This window comes from Orycteropus afer, unplaced genomic scaffold, assembly GCF_000298275.1.
Source record: "Orycteropus afer afer isolate SDZICR_OR568_19922 unplaced genomic scaffold, OryAfe1.0 scaffold00078, whole genome shotgun sequence".
NCBI classification, from domain to species: domain Eukaryota; kingdom Metazoa; phylum Chordata; class Mammalia; order Tubulidentata; family Orycteropodidae; genus Orycteropus; species Orycteropus afer.
In genome coordinates, this window is record NW_006921665.1 from 5,948,879 (window position 1) to 5,973,003 (window position 24,125).

The following is a 24,125-nucleotide window of genomic DNA, read 5'->3' on the forward strand; positions in this document are numbered from 1 at the left end:
TGGGAGGCCCGGGCTCCTCCCTCGCCCCGCCCCCGCCGGGCTCTAGCGACTCCAGAACCACAAATCTGCTGCACTTATACACTGTGAGAAAGAACTCTGAAGACCAAGTCTGTATTAAAAGTATTTTTGTATTATCCTTTACTAACCTCCAAACATTTTACAACATACATATACAACACACACATATATATACACAGGTATACATTGGTTATTCCAAAAGATCACCTTCAAAATATGATAGACACACGGGGGGGGGGGGGCAGAAAAACGTGCTGTGTACATGTTAAGATCCATTTCCTACGGAATTTCATTAAATTATTAAATAAGGGCTTCCCCCCTTACAGCCCTCTCCTTTGTTACTTTAGAGCAATTATAAAAATAATTAAAAAGTCCTTGAATTAGGACATGTATATATTTTTCCCCCCTTATGGGAAATGGGCTAAGGTCTGAGAAACCTGCTCTTGGGATGAGGGGAGTGAGAGCCCCTCAGGTTCGCATTTCCTTCCCCTGTGTATTTTCTATTATTTCCAACTAGATTTATAGGGGGAGTTCTGGTTGGGTGCCTAAGGAATTTGACTTCTAACTAGAAGGCTGCTATTCAAACCCACCAGCCACTCTTTGGAAGGAAGATTTAGCAATCTACTTCTGTAGAGATACTGCCTTGGAAATCCAAGGAGGGGGTCCCTGTGAGGTGGATTTGAATCCAGGGCAGTAAGTTTGGAATTTTTTTTTTTTTTTTGGTTTAGAGTCATAGAATCTTGGTGGTTATCTAGTCCAGTCCCCTCCATTTCACAAATGAAGAAACAGAGGCTCAGGACAGCTAAGGGAAGCACCCAGGGTCACAATGAAGTGAGGAGCAGAGTAGGATGTGTGTCCCAGACCTTGTACTGCTTGCTACACATGACAATGTAGAACTTCACATTTTTGCTTTTCAGATTTACAGGAACTTTATGACATTACTTGTTGGACATTTGGAATCAGCACACATAACACTTCCTAAATTGTTAAAGGGGATTTCTAGGGCTTTATGATGTATTTCTTCTAAAGACCTTGAAGCACTTTTACATCTGCTCTCACTTTAGTCAAAATAGGGCACTGAGATTCCATTCTGCTCTACCATCCTAATGCTTCCTTTAGTCAACTGCCTAGTATTACAGTTAGGGGTGTGTGTGTCTTCCCCACTAGAGCTGAGGAGGGCTGGAAGAGGGGTCAGAGTCTTGAAGGAAGGAGAATACAACATCTGGGACTGGCCAAGGATCATTCATTAAACCACTGCTGGACCACTTGTTTCTTCCTGTGTCCCTTTCCTTGGCTCTCCAGAGGTCAACCCTCCTCTCCCCTGTCTTCCTATTTGAGGCTCTCCCCTTGAGCTTGCTGGGACACAGCTGGGGTCTCCACTTGTTAAATACTGCTGGTTGCTCCTACCATGAAACCTGCCGAGCTTTCTCCTTCTCTCTCCCCACTCCCATCTTAGTCAATTTAACTACTTCCTAGAAATAGTACATGGCACTGGCCCATGCCTACAAAGCACCGTGTCTCATTTTAAGACTTCAAAAAGGTGAGAACCTTGCTCCATACTCTGGCAGCCAGCATGCAGATACACTGTAAGTACATGAAAGTAAAGGGAATTGGCAGAGACTTTTCCCTTCAAAATGCATTCCTTTAAACATGTAAACAATGCACTTGAACGCCACCATGGGTCCCATACTGGGATTCTGCATAGATGATGTTACAGGACAGAGCTGGGCTGATTCCAGAGTTTCCTATGTTTTCTCTTAGAGAACATTTCCAGACCACAAATGGGCAAGGAAGAGTTCCAGGAAGGAGAACTTACAACAGTTACTTGTCAGTTCCAGTTAAATATTTCTGGAATCATCTCATTATATAACCATCCCTGATGTCTACATCCGACTCAGAGGTGTCGCTTTTCTCGGAAGGAGCATCATCAGAGGACAGGCACTCTTCAGAGGGGGACTTTGTCCCCTCCTCCCTGAGAACGAGAAAGCTTGATTCCATCTCTGTGGTGTCTTCTAGGTCAACTGTCTCTTCCTGAAGAGATAATGGCACTGGAGGGATGCCTTTGTCATCATCAAGGGGCCTCACAAATACAGAGTTTAAATCCACATTGAAGATTACTCTGTCCCCAGACCCCTCAGTGGAGCTGCTATCATCCTCAGAAAAGGAGTCCTGAAGCAGACTCTCCCTCCTTTTGTAGGGTCCACTTGAGCATTCTGACTGCCCAGATCCGGGCCCTGGTACTGGTGGAGAATCAGCCTTGACCTCTGGCAGCTCAAATTCATCTGCATCTGGGTCTATAAAGTGCAACTCTTCAGAGGTAGACAAGGAGATGAAGGACTGAGTTGGGGGCTTGCCAATTAGTCCACGCATAGTGTAACCACCGGCACTTGTTCTAGGGGCTATTTCACCCTCGCTGTCACTGTCGTCATAATTGTAGTTCCACACTTTCTTCTTTTGGTTGATATAAATGACCTCCACTATGTCCACTGTTTCCAATGGCAGTGGCTTGGGAAATATCCAGGCTGCCCAGTTATGAAAATTCTTGGGGGGGAAAAAAAAAAAAAAAAGTCTATCAATTCTGAGTTTTGGCTCTTTACTTTCTGTATAATAAAATGTAATAAGATTAACTGCATGATGATGAGGATGGTGATTATGGCAACAACAGCAGCAGCTAACAGTAGACAATGAAAAAGGATGACCAAAGAACCAATACATTTGAACTGTGGTGTTGGTGAAGAATAGTGAATATACCATGGACTGCCAGAAGAATGAACGAATCTATCCTAGAGGAAGTGCAGCCAGAGTGCGCCTCAGAAGCGAGGATGATGACACTTTGTCTTGTTACTTTGGACATGTTATCAGGAGGGACAATCTCTGGAGGACATCATGCTTGGTAAAGCAGAGGGTCAATGAAGATGAGGAAAACTCTCAATGATGTGAGCTGACACACTGGCTGCAACAATGGGCTCAACCATACCTACTCTTGTGAGGATGGCACAGAACCCAGCCATGTTTCATTCTGTTATATATGGGGTCACTGTGAGTCAGAGCCAACTGAGCACCTAACAATAGATAAAACAAAACCAAACCAGTTGCTGTGGATTCTGACTCATGATGACCCCATGTATTGCAGAGTAGAATTGCACTCCACAGGATTTTCAAGTCTGTGACTTTTGGAAACACATTGCCAGGCCTTTGTTCCAAGGTGCCTTTGCATGAGTTTGAACTGCCAACCTTTTGGTTAGTAGTTGAGTGTTTAATTGTGTGCACCACCTATGGACTCCTAACAGATCTATTGTTATTAAGTGCCATAGAGTCAGTTCCAACTCATAGCAACCCTATGTATAATAGAATGAAACACTGCCTAGGCCTGCACCATTCTCACAATCACTGCTATGCTTCGGCCCACTGTTGCAGCCACTGTGTCAGTCTGTCCGTTGAGGGTCTTCCCCAGTATCATCGCTGACTTTACTAAGCATGATGTCCTGCTCCAGAGACTGGTCCCTTTTGACATGACCAAAGCACAAGAGACGAACTTTGGCCATCAGTGCTTCTAAGAAGCATCCTGGCTGCTCTTCTTCCAGGACAGATTTGTTCACTCTTCTGACAGTCCACTATTGACCAAGCACTGCTCTTGGTGCTCTACAATTATAATAATTCATTTTTATCCCCAAAGGTACTCTATGAAGTAGGCTTATTCTTCTTTCTTTATATTTGAAAAACAACAACAACAACAACTCACTGTCATTGAGTTATGATTGACAGCAACCCCCATTGGGTTGTCAAGGCTGTAAATCTTCATGATCTTCTGTGGAGCAGCTGGTAGGTTCAAACCACTGACCTTAAGGTTAGCAGCCAAATGCCTTAACCAATACACACCACCAGAGCTCCTTATTCCCACTTTATAGATGAGAAAATAAGGGACTGACAGGTTAGAAGCTTGCCCAAGGTTCATGAGTTAAGTGGCAGAGCTGAATTTATAACCAGGCAGGCTGCCTGCAGGGACTGTGCTGTTGGTCATTGCTCCCTACCTCCTCTCATCTGTCTGCCTGCATGTCAGGGAAATCTCTCCATCTGAGCTGGGAGTTTATCCAATTGTGGAATCCCAAGACATCCTTAACTCACTGCTGTGGAGTTGGATCTGACTCATAACAACCCCTCCTTGAGTTTCTGAGCCTGGTAGAGTAGTGCCTAAGGCACTTGACTGCTAACCAGAAGGCTGGCGGTTCAAACCCACCAGCCACTCCTCGGAAGGAAGGTTGGGCAATCTACTTCCATAGTGATACAGCCTTGGAAACCCAAGGAGAGGTCACTATGAGTCGGGTCTGACTAGACGGCACATAACAACAACAACATCTCTATAGAAGTGGGCTGCCCAATCTTCCTTACAAGGATTGGCTGGCGGGTCTGAACCGCCTGCCTTCTGGTTAGCACTACGTCACCAGAGCTCCTAAGACATCCTTCACAACCACTGCCATCGAGTTGGATCCGACTCATAGTGACCCCTCCTCGCGTTTCCGGGGCGGTATCACTAAGGAAGTAGATTGTCCAACCTTCCTTCCTCCTTAAGGGGTGTCAAAGAGCTCTGGGTGAGCTCTAGAAAGTCTACTCCGTCAGGGTCAAAGGCCAGGGGAATGTGCATATCTTGGGGAGCGGGGAAGGCTTAAAGATGCAAAGATCCTTAAATGGCAAAGGCTCAGGGCGAGAGAGGCTCCTGGAAGAAAATGCCTCTCAGACACAGAGGAGGAGTGAGTAATTTTGGGGGATTTTTCACCAAACTGATCACAATGGGCAAAGGGTAAGGAGGGTGGTCACAAGATTCCCTTCCAAGACCTGGAATCACCACCAGCACCATGCTCCTCTCTCCCCTCATGGGCCTGCATTGGTCCCACATTGATTAACACATAACACTTTGAAATAACAGCAAAATAATGATTCACTACGAACAGGATTCGTTTACTTTGAAAAAATGCAAGGCTAATACATGCAATGAACATGAAAAAGAGTAAATCTCAAACAATTTATCTCAACAGATGTTTCTATTGGGTTATTTATCTTTTTCTTACTGATTCATAATAATTCTTTATAAAATCTGGACAGTAATGTGAATTATTTTGTTACATTTATTTTCTCCCAGTTTGTGGTGTATCATTTTACTTTCTTTATGATGTCTGAAAGGGAAAGAAATTCTTTATTTTAATGTAAGAGAATTTTTCAATTTTTTTTTCTTTAACTTTATGGCATTTGGTTTTTGTATTTGAAGAAAATCTTCCTTACTCTAAAGTCATCCAGCATCTCCTATATTGTCTTCTACAACTTTTACAGTTTTACCTTTTATAACAGTCTTTAATTTACCTGGGACTGATTTTTCTATATGGGGTGGAGCAGGAATCCAATTTCATTCTCCCCAGATAGATAACATTTACTGACTGGCCCTTCCTCTCCTTGCTGATCTGCAATACTCACTGTCCCATAAATCAACTTTTCATATGTGTGATGTGTTTGGGGGCTCCTCATTTGATTACCCATTGCCATTAGGTCGATTCTGATTCATAGTGACCTTATAGGACAGAGTAGAACTGCTCCATAAGGTTTCCAAGGTTGTAAATCTATACAGAAGCAGACTGTCACATCCTTTTCCTGTGGAGTGGCTAGTGGTTTTCAACCACAGACTTTTGGTTAGCAGTCGAGCACTTAACCACTGTGCCACCAGGGTTCCTTCCCATTTGATTAGGTCTTTGATAATGCCTTTCAACAATGTCTGATAACTTTCTTCATAAAGGGCTTGTACATCTTCTGTTAGACTTATTCCTTAGATGTTTTTAGAATATTTTTTGTTGCTATTATAAGGGTATCCTTTTTTTTTTTTAACTGTATGATTCTATTTGTATAAGATTAAAAACTAGGTATAACTAATCTACATTGTCAGAAATCAGGGTAGTATTTGCCTTTTGTGGGGGTAGTGACTGGAAGGTGGCAGGAGAGAGGCTTCTGGATGGCTGGTCACGTTCTCTTTCTTCATCTGGGCATGAGTTACATGGATGTGTCCAGTTTGTGAAAATTCAGAGAACTGTGTGTCTATGATTTGTGTATTTTATTTCGTGGATGTTGAAAAGCAACTTCCTGCTTCTTTTTTAACTCAAATGTTGCTACTCTGTAAAAATGCAAGCATTTTTATATTTATTTTGTATCTAATACCCTTCCTAAACTTTTTTTCAATCCTAATAGTTTATCTGTAGATTCATTTCAATATTTTACTTGGACAATTCATATTATCTATAAATAATTGCTATTCCTCCTCCTTCTCAGACATTAAGCTCCATGACAGCAGGATTTTTGTTTTGTTCATTTCTATATCCCTAGTCTCTAGAACATGTTGGCACATAGTAGACGCTCAATAAATACCTATTACATGCAAGCAGACAAAAACAAGGATGCCATTTAAAATTTTTTGCAGCTATTATTCAAGCATACAAAAACACAATAGGTCTAGAGTGTTCTGTTTTAATATTCCTAGAGGTTTTTTTTTTGTTGTTGTTATTTTGTTTTTAAATATAGAACAATGAGTTTTAATGGAAAAATACTAGGGCATTCTCTGCTAAAAACAGGAACTAGATAAAACACATTAATTACCACATGGGCTTAACAGAGTAACAGGAATAATAGCAATTGGCATGTAATATAGACCCAACTTGAGGAGGGAGAAACACCACGGGGCTGTGGGAGGAGGGTTAGTATTAAGTTTAGGTAACCAGTACACCCAACAAAGACAGGGGCTATACTAAAGGGCTTTATATCTTAAGCCACTGTGAGAAATGAGTTGGAGTAGAATTTACCTATGGCCTCAAGGCCAAAGCAATGTATGTCAGGAGAAGTTGGAATAAAGGTTAGAAGTAAAGCTACAACTTGAACACTTCAGTGATTCTAGAAGGCACGTTACACTGATGGATAAAAAAATACCCACATTTCAAGACAGGGATTGCTTTGTGGACAAAGCCCAACACAGAGCCAGCCCCACCTCATAAAACACACCCAAATGCCAGCTAGATTCAGATATTCCACGTAATTAAAATCTCCAAAAACAGACCCCACTCCCACCCCCATAAATCACTCCTCTCCTAGCCCAATCCAAAAAATAAAAACAACAGGAGAAGAGTACAACTTTATCAATGGGGGAGGAATATTTAAATAAATGGGTGTTGAAAAAACAGTAGATAACAAAATAAGGTGAATGAGTTCAAAATAGAAAAATAAGATACTTCTGAATGAATATTGAGAGCTCTGGTGGCGTAGTGCGTAAGGCATTTGACTGCTAACCAGAAGGCTGATGGTTCAAACCCACCAGCTGCTCCTTGGAAGGAAGATTGGGCAATCTACTTCCATAGAGATACTGCCTCGGACACCCAAGGAGGGGTCGCTAAGAGTCAGGACTGATTACAAAACTAATATAAGAAGCAAGCAATAAGGCAGGAAAAATGATAAATGATGGATTAAAAAGAGTTGAGTCAAAATATATGAAGAAGTTTTAGGAATATGGAAGATCAATACCCAGGAGTCCTTGGGTGGTACAAAATGGTTTGTGCTTGAGAGGTTGGTGGTTCAAAGTCATCCAATGGCCTGCTGACTGTAAGAAAGACCTGGTGATCTGCTTTCATAAAGATTATAGTCAAGAAAACCCTATGAAGTTCTACTCTGTAACACATGGGGTCACCATAACTCTGAATTGGCTTGGCAGCAAAGGTTTTGGTTTAAGATCAATATCCAGACTTGGCTGGGAGGTTAAAATAAAGGTTCTACATAGAAAGCACGTGCCTTGGGAAGAAGAAACAAAGACAAAAAAAGCAGCTAGTTTTACCAGTAGTTAAATTAACACAAAGGAACTCTGGTGGTGTAACAGTGAAGCACTTTGCTGCTAACTGAAACGTTGGTGTTTCGAACCCACTCAGCAGCTCCTCAGGAGAAAGACTTGGCAATCTGCTTCCATAAAGACTGCAGCCAAGAAAACCCAATGGGGCAGTTCCACTGTGTAACATATGGGTTCACTATGAGCTGAAATCAACTTGATGGCATGTAACAGCAACCAATTAACACAAATGGGAGCAACTACATGGAACCACTAAACACACAATACATGAATGAAACAAGGGAAAATGATTAATCCTAATGTTAGCAGGGCTTTGGAGAAATGTGCACACCTATACATCATCACTGACATTATAAATAAGATGTATTTTATCCTATCATTTTATAAGATAAATCCACTCAATGTATATATTCAACTGAAGAAATACAAAATAAAAAAGATAATCTGTATAAGAAGGACAAATATTATATTAGTTCATTATTGTAAAAAGTCATGGAGAGATTTATATACGGAAGGAAACTTTGTTGGTTATCAGGGATGGGAAGGGAGGGAACACTGCAAAAATAAAAAACAATAAATTTTAAAAAAAGGTAAATCTGTATAAACATGTTCATTGTGTTATTCATAATGGCCATAGAAAGAAAGAAAAGGAAATAAAATCAAACCAAATGCTTGACAGATGAGAAACAGTTAAGGGAAAAATGATATTTTAGTAATAATGGAATACTATGTGCTCATTAAAAATAATATGTAGACAAAGTGTAAAAAGAAAACATAAAATGCATGTATATGTTATACATGGCAATACATGTTTATAGAGATGGAAAAGAACTCAGAATGATATGTAACTCCCTGGTGTTTTTAGAAAATGGGATTTTCTTCTATGAAAATATTTAAGTTAAAATTAAAAAAAGAGATAGAAATTAAAAAAACAAAGTACATACCAAAGCACCGGGGAAATCATTTTTTAAGCATAAATAACCACTCCGTTTCAGTGTTATTATGCTGCTTGTGAAGAAAGCTGCTATTAAAAATATAGTGATTATTCCTCCTATTTTGACAGATTCTGATGACTCTGTTGATAAAAATTAAATAACTTTATTACAAAATAAATCCAATGAACAATCACAGATGGGAATATATGCACATTGTTTTGGTGGTGGAAGGTAGTAACAAGGAAGCAGAAGTTTGAAAACCTAGTTTTATGTTGTTAACAGAAGAATAGAAAGCAATTCAAGTACAAATATTTTTTTAAGTGATAAAATGACAGATTTAATTTTTCAAAGTAAAATTCATTTCAATTTATAATCATGTTCTATTAATGGCACTGTCAAATATCACAGCCACTAGCCACATGTGGCTATTTAATTTGAAATTTATCAATATTAAATATAATTTAAAATTCAGTTGCTCAGTCATAGTAGCTACATTTCACATGCTTAATAGCTACATGTTAGTATGCACTGCAGGCAGAAAGAAGTAGAAAAAGGAGAGTCTGACTGAAAAAAAGCAACTGGGTCATTCTGTGGCTGGATTTTGTCCAAGTCAGGATCCAAATCAGGGCTTTGCAGCACTAGTTTTGTCCTGTTGGAAGTTCTCCCTAGTTTCTTGGTCAAAATTCCTTTGAAAAATTTCAACCCATTCTTACTGAGATGAAATTTGTAGTCATGTAACTAAAATACAGGACACAAACCAAACAAGCTGCTGTCGAGTTAATTCCAACTCACAGTGACCCCATGTGTTGCAGAGTAGAACTACACTACATAGGGCTTTCAGTGGCTGAATATTTGGAAGTAGACTGCCAAGTCTTTCCTCCTTGGCACCTCTGGATGGACTTGACCCTTCAACCTTTCCCTTAGTAACCAAGCGCATAAACCATTTGCATACCCATAGACTTCATTCAAAACATGAAACCAGTTGCCTTCAAGTAGACCCTGACTCATGGAGACTCCACGTGTGTCAGAGTACAACCGTGCTCCACAGGGTTTTCATAGCTGTGACCTTTCAGAAAGAGATCACTAGGCCTTTCTTCTGAGGTACCTCTCAATGAGTTCAAACCTCCAACTTTTAGATTAGTAGCCAAGCACTTAACCATCTGTGCCACTTAAGGACTCTTTTAACTTTCTTGGATAATTACAAAAGAGTGGAGACTGACTTAATATGCAAAATAATGTGTTCACACCAAGTAAAGGTAAAATGACAGCACAACATGCTGTTGTATTGAACACTTCTTAGTAGGTGAAATAAGAGAAAAGTAGGGGGAGACAGCAAATTATCACAGAGCATGTTAACTTCCAAAGAACCTTTGTCTTTGCAGTCAGCAACACAGTCACTTTGTAAGTAGGACTGAGTTCCAGGAAACAATCATCTGTTTCATCATATTACTAATTTGATTTTTATTGGTTTTGCAATCCGTACTTTTGTGGAGGTTTACTATTTATAAGAGGTAGAGGCATAAGGGTCCCTTAGTGGTGCAAACGGTTAATGTGCTCAGCCGCTACCTGAAAGGTAGGAGATTCAAGTCTACCTGAGATGCCTTGGAAGAAAAAGCCTGGTTTGATTTAGTTTGTGGGCATAAGAAGTCTATATTCTATTTTATGTTTGCCCAGATTTAATTGGCATTATAAAAATTTAAGTAACTTAAATTTTTCTTTGAAAATTGGTTTGTTCCTCATTTGATTTTGAGGAACACTGAGGAATAAAATCACACTATCTTGTAGTTATGTGCTAACTAGTTGCCATCAAGTTGACTCTGACTCATAGCAACCCCATGAGTGTCAGAGGAGTGCCGTGCTTCACAGGGTTTTCAATCGCTGATGTTTCAGAAGCAGATCACCAACAATTGCCTCCTTTGCCATGAGACCAGACTGGATAGTACCTGGCTACTATTACTGAATGTTTGGTCAAAGATTTTATAGAAGAATCCCGATCAAGAAGAGGAAAAATATATAACAGAATTTCCAATTCTCATGGGATCTAGACCTTCTAGAGCCACTGAGGCTTGATGAACCCCAATACTATTGCCCTGAGATAATCTTTAAGCCTTGAACTAAAAATATTCCCTGAAGTCATCTTTAAAACAGCTAAGCTTAACTAATAAATAATGTCTGCCTTGAACATTGCACTCTTTTAAAGAACTACTTACATAGTATCAAATTGACAACAGCAACTTGAAAGGTTAGATAACAAGCTTAGAGGGCAATGAGTTTACATTAATGGGGGTGGAATAACTTGGAAAAGAAGAGTGAGACTATTTGGTTGCACAACTTGAAAAATCAAATCACTGTCATTGAATTGTACACATAGAAATTGTTGAATTGGTCTATGTTTTGCTGTATATATTTTCAACAATTAAAAAAAAAGTAGTAGATCACCAGGCGTTTTTTCTGAGGTACCTCTAGGTGGAGATGAACCAGTTACAGGTACGTGTTAATCCTTTGCACCACCCAGGGACTCCCTCTTATGCTCTAGGCACTGCTTAACGCATCTCATGCAATCCACAAATAAGCCATACCACTCTACTTACAAATCATTTACTTGTAAATTTCACCTTATTTTTAATCTGGTAAATCAGAACATTAAAAGAAACTTCCAGCAGGGTCAGGAGATTCAGAAGGGCTTCTTTGGTGGACAGTTTCATGTATATTCACTTTTGTTGAAATAGTTAGAGACCTAGTTACTTCCTAAGGAACTAATCAGCAGTGAATGTTCCTGACCAAGCCTCCTTGTTCTTACTGCAAATTTTTCCATCAGACATGAGATTCAGGATCACGCTATTTACTGTTTGGAAGCCTTCAACCTTCCCAGTGATTATGTTGTCTGCACTGGCAAGATTCCCTTTCATCTCTGAAAGGCCACACCTTTGGGACACACCTTAACCTCACTGTATCCAACATTTTACCCTCTGATGCCTTTGCATACAGGTGCTTTATATGACCTGCATCTTCAAGTATTTGGCTTGAGCTAAGGACAAACAAGTTTCCTGGTTTGTGCTTAACTACTAACCAAAAGGTTGGTGGTTTGAACCCACCCAGTGATGCTATGGAAGAAATACCTGGCGAACTGCTTCTGTTAAGATTACAGCAAGAAAACCCTATGGAGCACAGTTCTGTAACAGTCACGGCTGCCATGAATCAGAATTGAGTCGACAGCAATGGTTTGGTTTTTTTTTTTTTGGAAGAACACATAGCACTGAACTTAATCATGACTCCTTGAAATAAAAGGAAGATTTCTTATAAAGGTAGATATGTGATTGACCCAAAATCATGACAATATATTTTTAAGTGACTCCACCACAGTAGAGAGTGGCCAACAGAAAACATCTTCTGTGATGTGCCTTTATTAGAAGACATGCCTTTAGTGCTCTACCACTTTCAAATTCTAAATTTTAAAAAATGAACATACCTGATTCCTGGTCAGGAAGGAGGATACATTTTAAGGGGGCTCTTGTGACTGTTTCCTGGTATGTAGGCTCAAAATAAACTGATACACAGTAATTTGTGTTTGGAATTAACTTGTCAATGATATAATTGATATTTCCAGTAATGTTTCCATTTATTTTGGGTTTATGCTGTAAAAACAATAAGCAAAAATCAGTAAAACTTTTAGCAAGAATTTCATTTAGAAGCAGGCTCTTAAGGATTTAATGTTGTCCCACAAAATATGTGTTGGAATCCTAAATCCCTAAAATATATACTGGTTGTGATCCCTTTTGGGAATAAAACACAAAATCAAACTCACTGCCATCGAGTCAATTCTGACTTACAGTGACCCCTTTGGCTTTCTCAGGTGGTAAATATTTATGGAAGTAGATTGCCAGTCTTCCGTCTTCCTTCTGCGGGGTGGGTGGTGGGTTTGAACTGCCAACCCTCTGATTAGCAGTCAAATGCCTTAGGCACCACACCACCAGAGTGCCTCTTTTGGGAATTGGCTTTTCTTATTAACGAGGCCTAAACCTAATACCTTCTGAGTGATATAAGGAACAGCACAGACATAGAGACAAACAAGCACAAATGTGGGAAAGATAAGATGCCTTATGGAGCTCACCAAGGAACAGACACTGAAAGAGACAAAGATTATCCCCCAGAGCCAAAAGAGAGATCCCTACCTGAGAGCTGGTCCCCTGAGCTCAGACTAACAGACTCCTGAGCTATGAGAAAATCACTTTCTGTTTACTTCTGTAGTGATACAGCCTCTGAAACTCAAGGAGGGGTCGCTGTGAGTCGGATCCAACTCGATGGCAGTGTGTGTGGTTTTGTTTTAGAAGGCCACTCACTTGTGGTATTTCTATTACAGCAACACTAAGAAACTAAGACACAGGCCTTAACATCTCTCTGAGGGATGTGTCTTCAAATTTTAAATAGGGACAGAAAAACTATAGGTTTGGCAAGAAAGATTATATGTAAGTCACTTGGGGCAAGTAACTTATCACAAAACCACATGTATACATACATCCACACACACACACATATGTATTTCTAAACCATGGAATTATTTAGTGTAGTACCTTCATTCAACAAGAGGAAAAAAAAAATCCCAAAGAGGAAAGAGGTCTTTATGTTATTTTTGCAAGGGTCTCTTGCTTCGTTAACAATATGTGGTGTAGTAAATTACATAGTGTGGCTTTTCTAGCCCTAAGTCTTTGTAAACTCCATGGTGGAATTTGCCATGAGCAACTGAGTAGCTCCTGACTGTTAAAGTTATCCACCTGGGGTACTTCTGTTGGGAGCAACACGAAGCAATCTTCTGGGAAGTTCACTCTCTCTCAGGTGTATAGAATTCTGATGTTGGGACTGGTTAGTTTGGTCACTCTGCCAGCCTCAAAAAGGAGCCTTCCTAGAGGCAAGGAATCTCTCACTGCCAGATGGGAGACACAAGAGACACATGCTGCTGGGAGAGAGACGTGAGAGACACATGCTGCTAGGAGAGAGACTTAAGAGACATGCGCTGCTGGGAGAGAGACTGAGAGACATGGACTGCTGGGAGAGAGACCGTTGGCTGAGAGACGGTGGGCTGAGAGACTGAGCATGTTCCTGAACTTGAATTGTAGCCTGTTGCTTCCCTAATAAACCCATAATCTTTGAGTTCTGTGTGGCCACTGCAGCGAATTTTCGAGCTCAGCAGAGAGGTGGCGGGGCTGCGGTTGGTGTCAGGGTTGGTGAAAGGGCTGGAAGGGGTAGCATGTCTGTCCTTGCAGGGATGGGCCTTGGGCTACTGATGGTGATTCTGTCTTCCTCTTGTGCAGTTAGAGGAGGTCGGAAGACGCAGCCTCCCTGCCCCTTTGGCACAATATATATGTACTTTACACTTCAGAAAGTTTTTTCACACACATTAACTCACTCGATTTTCACAGCAGTCTGCAAGGTAGTATCACCCCCATTCTACACATGAGGAAACTGCGTCTCAGAGGGGTTAAGTAACTTCCCTGAGGTCACACAGCTTGCCTGTGGCAGAACTGAGGCTGATGTCTGTTTCCTATTTTCTCCCTTAAAACATTCCACCTCTTTTTTCCCATGTAGCTCTAACCCATTTTGGGATTAAAGCCATAATAGAAAGGTTCTTTCATAACTAACGACTTTGTAGAATGGTTCATAGATTTGAAAACACATGCTTAGTAGCAATTTTATAAACATTAGGCTTTCTAGCAGTTCAAATAGAGCCTTCTACAATAATGTTTTTCTGCAGGTTTCTATTTAGGAGGAAGAACTATGTAAAAACACAACAAACTAAAAGTTCCTGCATGACAATGCATAATGAAGAAGAAAGGGGGACAGGAGCAGGTCAGGTGTCATGGGCAGAGGCCTTTCCTCACAATGGAACAGCATAACATGGCATCACAGACCTGGTGCTGCTGTATGTGATCTGGAGGAGGGCTACAATGCTTACTTCCTTTTCACTGTGAAAAGGGAAGCTTCCATCAAGTGCTACCCTCCAGTACACATCTGTGCCCAGCTATTCCTATTCTCTTGTCACTCAGGAGACACTGTCCCTGCTCTGAGTCAAGGCCAATCCCTGCACGTTCTCATGAGACCCCATCCACTCTCTTACTCTTACATTTCTGCTCCAGCAACGCACTCCTCCCACCTCTAGCACTCCATGGGCATACGAACATGCTACAATTTCTCCCATCTTCAAAACTCCTCCTCTTGACCTCACCTCCCTCTGCAGCTCTCTCCTCCGCTTTATAGAAATGACCGCACTGGTAGGCTAAATCAATGAACTATGGAGACTTTCTACCTCAAGTAAGACTACAGTAAAGTCCCAACCTTTTAGTTTCACTTGTTCAACTACACATTTCTTTTTTAAAAGGAGAGTCAAGTGCATTTATTGTCAACTCACAACTGCCTTGATCCTCACACTAGAGACCACTTACCTTCTTCACAATCTCCCCTGATTGCAGTTCAATGACGAGCGAAAAATAACGCTGTAATATTCCCACATTTATTATCTTGGGAGGGTAGGATGGAAATTTCACTATCACATTAATGTGGTCCTTGGAGCCAAAAATCTCAAAGTCCACTGGTTCAAATGATACTGTTTAGGAAGTAAAAGTCAGAAATAAATTCCAACTTCAGTCAATTACAATATAACCATAATGCATCCTATTGTCATGATACAGGCTACTTCTTTACAAGTATTTTCTCTTTCATCTATAGCCTTAGCTTATTGCATACTTTTAAAAAAAAATATATTATTGGTGAAGAGCTAGAAGCAATATAAGTGATTTGCATCATACTACCCCAAGACATCAAGGACCAAGTCTGAGATGAGAATCAGTAACTTTTCCAATTTTCAGGCTGTATTCTAAGCACAAAAATGAAAAAATGACTCCTCCCATATTACAATAATAATATATAATTATTATAGAAATATAAATGGAAAATACAGATAGGCAATTATTCCTGAATGCAGTTAATCATTTTTTGTCATGTGTGTATGTAAATACATTGTTATTAGCTACGCCAACTCAGGGCAACCCCATGCACAACAGAACGAAACACTGTCTGGTTCTGCACCAGATTGTGAATTAGACTGTTATGATCCACTCTTCCCAGTCTGTCTTAGTCTGGAGGCTCAGCTGAAATCTGGTCAGCATCATAGCAGAGGGGTGGTGGTTGTGCATGAGGGGCTTTGGATGGGAATCAAACCTGTGCCTCCCACGTGAAAACAAGAATGCTACCACTGCACCACCACTGCCTCCTGCATACTCCCACACACAAAAATAAACAAACAGAATCACTCTTGCACACACTTTTATATGTTTTATATATTTCACTTATCAGTGTTTCATAAACATATTAATAATTATTCATCTGTATCAAGGGCTAGCAAACTACAACCTGTGGATTACATTTTTGTATGGTCTGAAAGCTAAGAATGTTTAATGTTACAATAACAATATATAATATTATATATATAATAATGTATAAAAATAGAAAGAATATGTGACAGAGGCCATACATAGCCCACAAAGTCTGAAGGATTTCTTATCTGCCTTTTACACTAAATTTTCTGACCCCTGATCTACATCACCTTTTTAATGGCTAATTATATTCCACTAAGTGGCTGTACTGTAACTTAACCAAATTGTTGTACTTAACATTTAGACTGCCCCTAATTTTTCTGAATACCATCAATGTCTCAACTCAATGTTCTTTGAGCTAAATCTTTGTATACATCCTTAATTATTTCTCTAGAACAAAAAACTAAAGAGGGACTGGAGTAGGCATGTGGTAAGGTTTTTAATCACAATGCCAATTATCTTTAGAAAGATACCTCCAAATTATACTCCCTATATTCCCTCTGAACCTGGTTATTGATGTATTTTTAATACTTTCTATTTTGATTTATGAGAAGTGATATCTTGTTATTAACTTAATATACTTTCTTTAGTAGTCTGAATACGATGATACAGAAATTGTGTTTTTCTTTCTTTTTTATATATACATACACAGACAAATGTCTGCTTAGATACACACACGCAATTCCAGAAAATCTCAAAAGCATCCAAATTATTTGCCACAGTGGAATTCAGTTGTCATGGACATTTTGCTAAGCATGTATATATAAGTGTACACCCACACACTCTAAAACAGGGAACTGAAATCTAATCTTTATCTTGGAAACAGGCTGTAAATTAGGAAATTGAGAAAGCATTGGAGCCTGGTAGAAGGCTGTGAACCATTCTCTTGGAGTTGTCTTTGGAAGCTGCCTCCAATCACGGGGAGAAAAAGAAGGGACACATTGAGTCGTATCTCAGAGTTGCCTTTCTTCTCTGATTTTTGGGCCCTAAGTGGGTACACACTTGAGTGTTTATGCTCACAAGAGTTACTGGTGTATACCAATGTTCATTGTAGCACTATTCACAATAGCCAAAAGGTAGAAATAACCTAAATGTCTATTAATGTGACATGATGAATAGATAAACAAATTGTCATTCATACAATGGAATATTACTTCACATAAAGACAAATGAAGTCCCGATACATGCTACATGACCAAACCCTGAAAACATTATGCTGAATGAAATAAAATAAACATAAAAGGACAAATACTGGATGATCCCATGAAGATGAAATAGGCAAATATATAGGGACAAAGTTTGTTAGTGGTTACTAGGGGTGGGAGGGAGGGGATACAAGCAGAATCACTGCTTGGAGGTCTCTGAGTTTTTGTTAATGGTAGTGGAATAATTTGGAAAAGGATAGTGGTGATGGTTGTACAACATGATGAATATAATCAATGTCCCTGAACTGAACATATAACAATGGTTCTGGTTACCTAGTGCTGCTCTGACAAGGATATACCACAAATGGGATGGCCTTAACAAACAGGAGTTTATTCTCTTACAGTTTGGAAGCTTTAAGTCCAAGTTCAACGTGCCAGGCTCTAGGGGCTGGGTGAAAGCCCCTCAACCTTGGGGTCCAGCTCTGCCTCCTGCTCCCGGCCCACTGGAGCCAGAGGCTTTTCTTCACTCAGACAGCTGCTGGCTGCTGAGTCTGACAAACCCAAGGTTGACAAGTAAAAAGGCACAGTCCTGATGTTACCAAACATGGCAGGCCATTAATTGAAGTCCATTGTAAATCCCAAGTCGGCAGAGCATGGTAGGCTGCTGAACAACAACATAGCTACATGCAGGGTACAAGCATGCCATAAGCTAGAGACCATTCACAAAGATGCTTCTTATATATGAGAAGCAGACCACATACCCAAAGCAGCTACTCAGCTGCTTGTGGTAGATCCCACCATGGAGCTGACTGCCAGTCTCATCATGGGGAATAAATACCACCAGCTGCCCAGCCACTCAACCAGGCCCAGCCAAGTTGACACACAAACATAAATACCACAATTGTTGATGGCAAATGTTTTGTTACATATATTTTACCACAATAATGGTAACAGAAAAAGAGCTACTGGACTATAACTTGGGGATAGAGTTGAAGTATTAAGGAAAGCAATGGCCAGAGAGACAGGTTAGATAGAGGCCACCTGAACCCTACTCTCTATTTCCTGTCAGATTGTGAAACAAACAAAATTAGCAGCTACTAGTTACTGAATGCCTACCTCACACAGGCATTTTAGCAATCATCTTCGGAGTACAGATTATCATTCCACTTTTCAGATAAGAAAACTGAGGATTAGAGATGCAAAGTAACCAGTCCCTGTAACAGAGCTAGTAAGTGGTGGGGCCAGGAAGTGAACTTCACTGAGTCTGAACCACCTTTGCAGACCTTCCTATCTCATGGCAGAGCAGGTAACAATGATCTGGTGGAGAAGGGGAGGGGGAGGGGAAGGGTAAGGAGAAAGATGGGAAACAGAGATCAACTCACTGTCCGTGTCCAAGAAGATACTGCCCTTACATCTGACCAGCTCTGTGTTCCTTTTATATCCCACTATTTTGGGGATGTAGGTCTCATGCACGTTGTCCCACAAAGCTGTTAGGTTACAAGATGATTTTGTAATATTTATACAATGCTCAACAATCTTCATGTCTTCTCGTTTACTTTGAAAGGAAAAGACAGGAAAAAGGCAATCTTTAGCAATCATGTAAAGACAATTAGAATTACATATCTTATTCACTCTTATTTCCTTTAAGACTACTCAAATATCACTGTATCAAATCATCTTCCCTAACCCCTTTATGGAAAATAACATGTATGCACATGTGCGTGCAAGTGCATACACACACACACACACACACACACACTACTCCCAATCTCTCTTACCTTTCTTCCTTTTTCATCCCCACCAAGGCAGGGAGTTTTGTTCATGCTTGAACCCCTGGCATGTAGCAGGTGTCCATAAATATTTGCTAAGTGAATGAATTGAATGAACAAACCTTATGCTTTAATAGCAAAGACCTCAGCTCTCCCAGCCCCTGCAGGACAATCGTGAATGCATTCTCTAAGCCCTGCCTCCCTCCACACACACCTGAGGATCACACCACCCATCACAGATATCTGATCTGAGTATTAGAAATCCAGGTGGGTGATACATGTGACAGCAGAATGCAGAAAAAAATTTTTAAGACTTTAGCAGACATCAAAGGGAAAATTCCAAGAGGCTTTCTGCTGCGCCAGCCATCATCATTACAACTGCTAAAAGGCAAATAAACAACCAACAAAACAATGCTGGGAGGAGCAAGTGGATCAAAGCAATAGCTTACAAGAGTGATTGTTAGATGTGAAAGGAGAGAGCCAAAGAAAGCTCCACCCACTGTGTCATGAACCTTGCAGCAACTCCTAAGGAAGGAGCTCTGTGCCCAAGTGTCACAGGTGGTGATAGGCCAGACTTTGAACCCAGGCCTGTCCAAATCACAGTCAGGCAGCGTCCTGGTGTGCCCCTGTGCCTCCCCAAAGAAAGATCAACATCAACCATCAATATGATTCCCAAATCTTTGGACCCCTATCCTCAAAAAAATGTAGGACTTTTTAACATTTATACTTAGAAAAGCAGAGAAATGATTGTGAAACCATAAAAATAAATATTTTGTTTGTGAGGCTTTTGATCTGTAGAAATTGGCTTTAGTTATAAATACAAATTTTGCCAAAAACAACTTTGGATTGTTAAAAGCATTCAATTTATTTAAAAATGGGTAGGTGTTTTGTCTTTGACCTTCTAAGGGCTCTGAATTAAAAAAGAAAAAAAAAGAGAAAGAGAGAAAGAGTAAGTAAATTTAGCACTAGCACAAGTAAATGTCTCTGCATCCACTTCCCACACAACAGATCATATGTTTAGCAAGAGAAAAAAATGAAATGTGAAACCAACCTCCCGATTGTGTACCATAATGTATAGTGAGTTGGTACAATGGAATGGTTTTTCAATTCCCATGATAAAGTCAACTGGAAATTTTGTAGCGTCATCTTGAAAATGCAAGGCTCATCTAAATAAAGAGAACAGGGAGAAAAAAGAAACATTGGTATTTGAGGAAGTTGAGGGCTGTATTTTGGCCACTGTTCCAAGCTTGTCCCTTGGGATCTGGAGCCTACCCTTGCCCTCCAAGGAGCCCAAGGGTCTTGGAAACATAGGACGGAAATGGTCCAACTGGACGTGGGAAATGAACTAATACAATTAAATAATGAGAAACATATCAGGGAAGGCAAGCCTAGGAAACAGGAAACTAGTACTTTTTGCAAACAATTTGGACAGAGGGAACTCATCCAATTATCTTTGACTCAAAGTGGAGCACTGACCCAAAACAACTTAGGTCACACTCTGCTATGTGGAATCCCTTCTCCTCTCTTGTCTCATTTTCTCAACTCAACTCCCAACTCTTCCATGAAGTCCTCCTTGCAGTAGCAACTCAGCTACTGCAAACTTTCCCTCCTCTGAATTTCCAACTGCAGAAGGGACAAGGGCATACAATGTGTGCCCAGACCTGCACTTTCTAAGCATTTAATCTCTGTAACAATGGGAAACTGTTAGTACTATGAGTAGACCCATTTCACAGACTGAAACTGAACTATGCAACATTATGCAGCTGGGAAGCAGCAGAGGCAATGCCACACTTGTCAAATCCTGCCTTATATGGTGTTTTCTAAGATCAAGTAAGTTTCCTGTGGTTATAATCTGGGCCTTTGCTTCTTGTTTGCCAACCTGTCATTCCCCCAAAGCTTGCACAAGACCAAACACATACCTAGCTCTTAGTAAAACTTTAAGTAGAAGAATACAAATGAAAGAGAAATGCTTTCTAGATCATTTTTTGTTTGGCATAGTCTGCGTCTCCTCATTATACTATGAGTGAGAATACTGAGTTTAATAGTCTTTCAAGGGGTTTTTAAATTATTTTTAGTATTAATTCCTCACAATTATGTGAAGCATATGTGAAAACCATAGTGGGACAATTTGAGCTTCTTTTACAGAGAAAAAGGGTTCCAATGAAATAGGTAACAAATCTGGGACAGAAATCAAATTTTCCATCTTTTAGACTTCTGAATAGCCACACCAGTGCTTTGACCCTTTTACAAAATTTAACGAAACCAAGAAAATTTCTTACCAGACAAAGCGTGTGAAGTACCAAACACAAGGCTGATGTACACTGGGAAGAGGAAACACACGTTAGAAAAATGACAGTTTTCTCTGGACTCAGCCTGTTAATTATTGCACTAAGTCTAGGATTCTTCTACACAGATGTATTGATATTGGATTGAAATTTTCTTGCAATAAAATAATGCTCAAGGAAATGGTACTTAGTAGTAAACACTGTATCAGCAGCACACACCCAAGGACTGAACCCTGAGTAAATGCAAGTTAGGATCCATTTGGGAGCTGGCACTAATAATAGGGGGTAGGGTAGTTGAAGGCCTGTTCCAAGAAGCAGTTATCTATCCGGGAAAATTCTCAGAATATGAATAAACATGTTCATAATTTATTGAAAGTAAATACCACCACCTGTCTGTCAGTTTGTCATACTATGGTGGCTTGCATGTTGCCATGATGCTGGAAGCTATGCCACCAGTACCAGCAGGGTCACTCATGATGGACAGGTTTCAGTGGAGCTTTCAGACTAAGACAGACTAAGAAGAAAAGCCTGGTGACCTACTTCTGAAAATTAACCACTGAAAACCCTATGGATCACAACAGAACATTGTTTGATATAGTGCTGGAAGACAAGCCCCCGGGTTGGGAAAGGCACTCCAAATACACAATGGCTGCAACAATGGAATTGAGCGTATCAACCACAGTGAAGATAGTGCAGGACTAGGCAACGTTTCATGCTGTTAGATCTGGGGTGGTTATGAATTAAACTCCCTTGATGGCAACTAACAGTAACAATACAAAGGTAAAGAGATTTACCAAAGGCTATGGAGGGCAAAGAAAAGGGTGTTGGTATTGGGTGGTTCTCTACCCACTGGTATGGGGGGCATTTGTTGTCTGGTTGTCACAATGAGATGGAAGGAGAGTTACTGGCTTTTAGTAGGCAGAGACCTAGGATGCTATACATCATGGAGAACTGTCCCACCCAACATAACTATGAGTCCCCTACTGATAAACCATGGAATAGACAATGCATTTATACTGAAATACAATCGGAAGTCTGAGAAAAGTCATGCATGAATAGGACTGCTAAAAACAAAACAAACAATAAATGAAGCATCCAAACCAAAGTTCAGCACTAACTTTCCACTTTGGTGGATGGGTAGGAGATAAGAGGTTTGTCCTTCTCTCAAATATAGGTGTAGCGAGATATATCCCACTCCAGATTAGAATGAGGGTATTAAGATAAAGTCTTCTTCAAATTACACAGATATTCCCAATCATTCTTATTAATTTGTTTTCCTAAAATTAAAAATAGGGCAGAAACCCATGTTGAATGCAAACCATTGGCACCGGCTTCCCACTTACTTTCCACCTAACTCTTGACACTGGACAGGCTGATACTCTGTCCTTTAGCCAAGGACATCAGTTTGCTGCTCCCCAGCAACATCTCTGTGATGGAGACTGAGGACAAGCTTGCTTCTACAAAGAGCTAGGACAAAAAGTAGCACTTACTCCAGGGATACAAATTAAGAGGTCTGATCACAGAGGCATTCTGGCTTAAAAGCATCTTTGTTATTTTTTAACTTCTTGCTTCATTTACTGTCACATCTGAAATGAAACCAATCAAGAAAATTTAGATGATTAAAATTCTAAAATATCGAATTAAATTGTAAAGATGAAAAAGGACAAAGTCAAGATAATCAAAGACCAGCAGGAAATAGCAAAATTCTATGAGCAGTCTTTTCTCAACTTCGATGACCAATTGATCCATTACATGGTCACAGAGATGTTTTTAATTTAACTTTTTCCACAGTTAATACATTTACTTGACTCAAAAATTTTAAGCATACAGAAAGTATAAAGTGAAAATTCTCACTCCTTTTAGAAAACTACATTCATGTTTTTTTGTGAATCCTTCAGAACGTGTTTATGCCTAGCAAAAACAAGTATATATTCTTATCCTTCCTCCCCCAACATTTTATACAAAAGGTAGCATATACCACATCTTTACACAAATAACGTGCATGTTATATGATTTTTGCAAACCGTGCAACCCTCTTATGCATTAGTTTCCTATGCATGCTACATGTATTATATGCATGTGCATGTTATTTATGTGGGCGTGTTATATGCAAAAATATGGTAGTATTCCTTGTTCTACTTTTGTATTTACCACTTAAAAATATATTTGGGAGATCCTTCCGTATTAGTACCTATTGTGGATTGAATTGAGTTCCCCCACAAATGTGTTTTGAAATCCTAACCCTCATACATTATGAATAGCAGAGAAACACTGTCTGATATATTACCAGGCAACTTTATGAATATCCTGGGAATACTGTCCAATACAATGCAGGAATATGAGCCCCTTAGGTCAGAAGGCACTCCAAATATGACTGGGAAAGAGCTGCATCATCAGAATAGACTCAATCTTTTTCTTTTTTTTTTCATTGTGATTTGGGTGAAGATTTACAGAGTAAATTCACCTTCCATACAGCAGTTCACATATACTTTGTCTCATGTCATTGACCACAGTTTACCCCTACCACTTCCTCCCCATAGTTACCTCCTCCCAGTGTCCATCCCTCCATACACTCCTGCCCCCTGACCTGTCTCCCTGTGCATAAGCAGCCCTTCTTTCTCCCATGATTGTTCTGTCCAAGGAGTGTATCTACTTCAGGTAAATGTTCAATTCATATGCCTGTATTTTGTTTGGCTGGAGACCACAGGTGTGGGTTCAATTCCAGACCTGAAGGGCAGCTAG

General features: G+C 40.0%; 1 protein-coding gene across 1 annotated transcript; it reads right to left on the reverse strand.

Moving 5' to 3' along the window:
• Nucleotides 1–1,872: 1,872 nt before the first annotated feature.
• IFNAR2 (interferon alpha and beta receptor subunit 2) lies at nt 1,873–22,928 on the reverse strand. Its single transcript, XM_007941277.1, has 9 exons — nt 22,874–22,928; nt 21,378–21,419; nt 20,760–20,768; nt 20,150–20,264; nt 18,712–18,884; nt 15,255–15,415; nt 12,287–12,452; nt 8,827–8,957; nt 1,873–2,559 (listed from the first exon to the last, which is right to left on the reverse strand). Exons 1-9 carry the CDS (start codon nt 22,926–22,928, stop codon nt 1,873–1,875), a joined length of 1,539 nt encoding a protein of 512 aa, XP_007939468.1.
• Nucleotides 22,929–24,125: the final 1,197 nt, after the last annotated feature.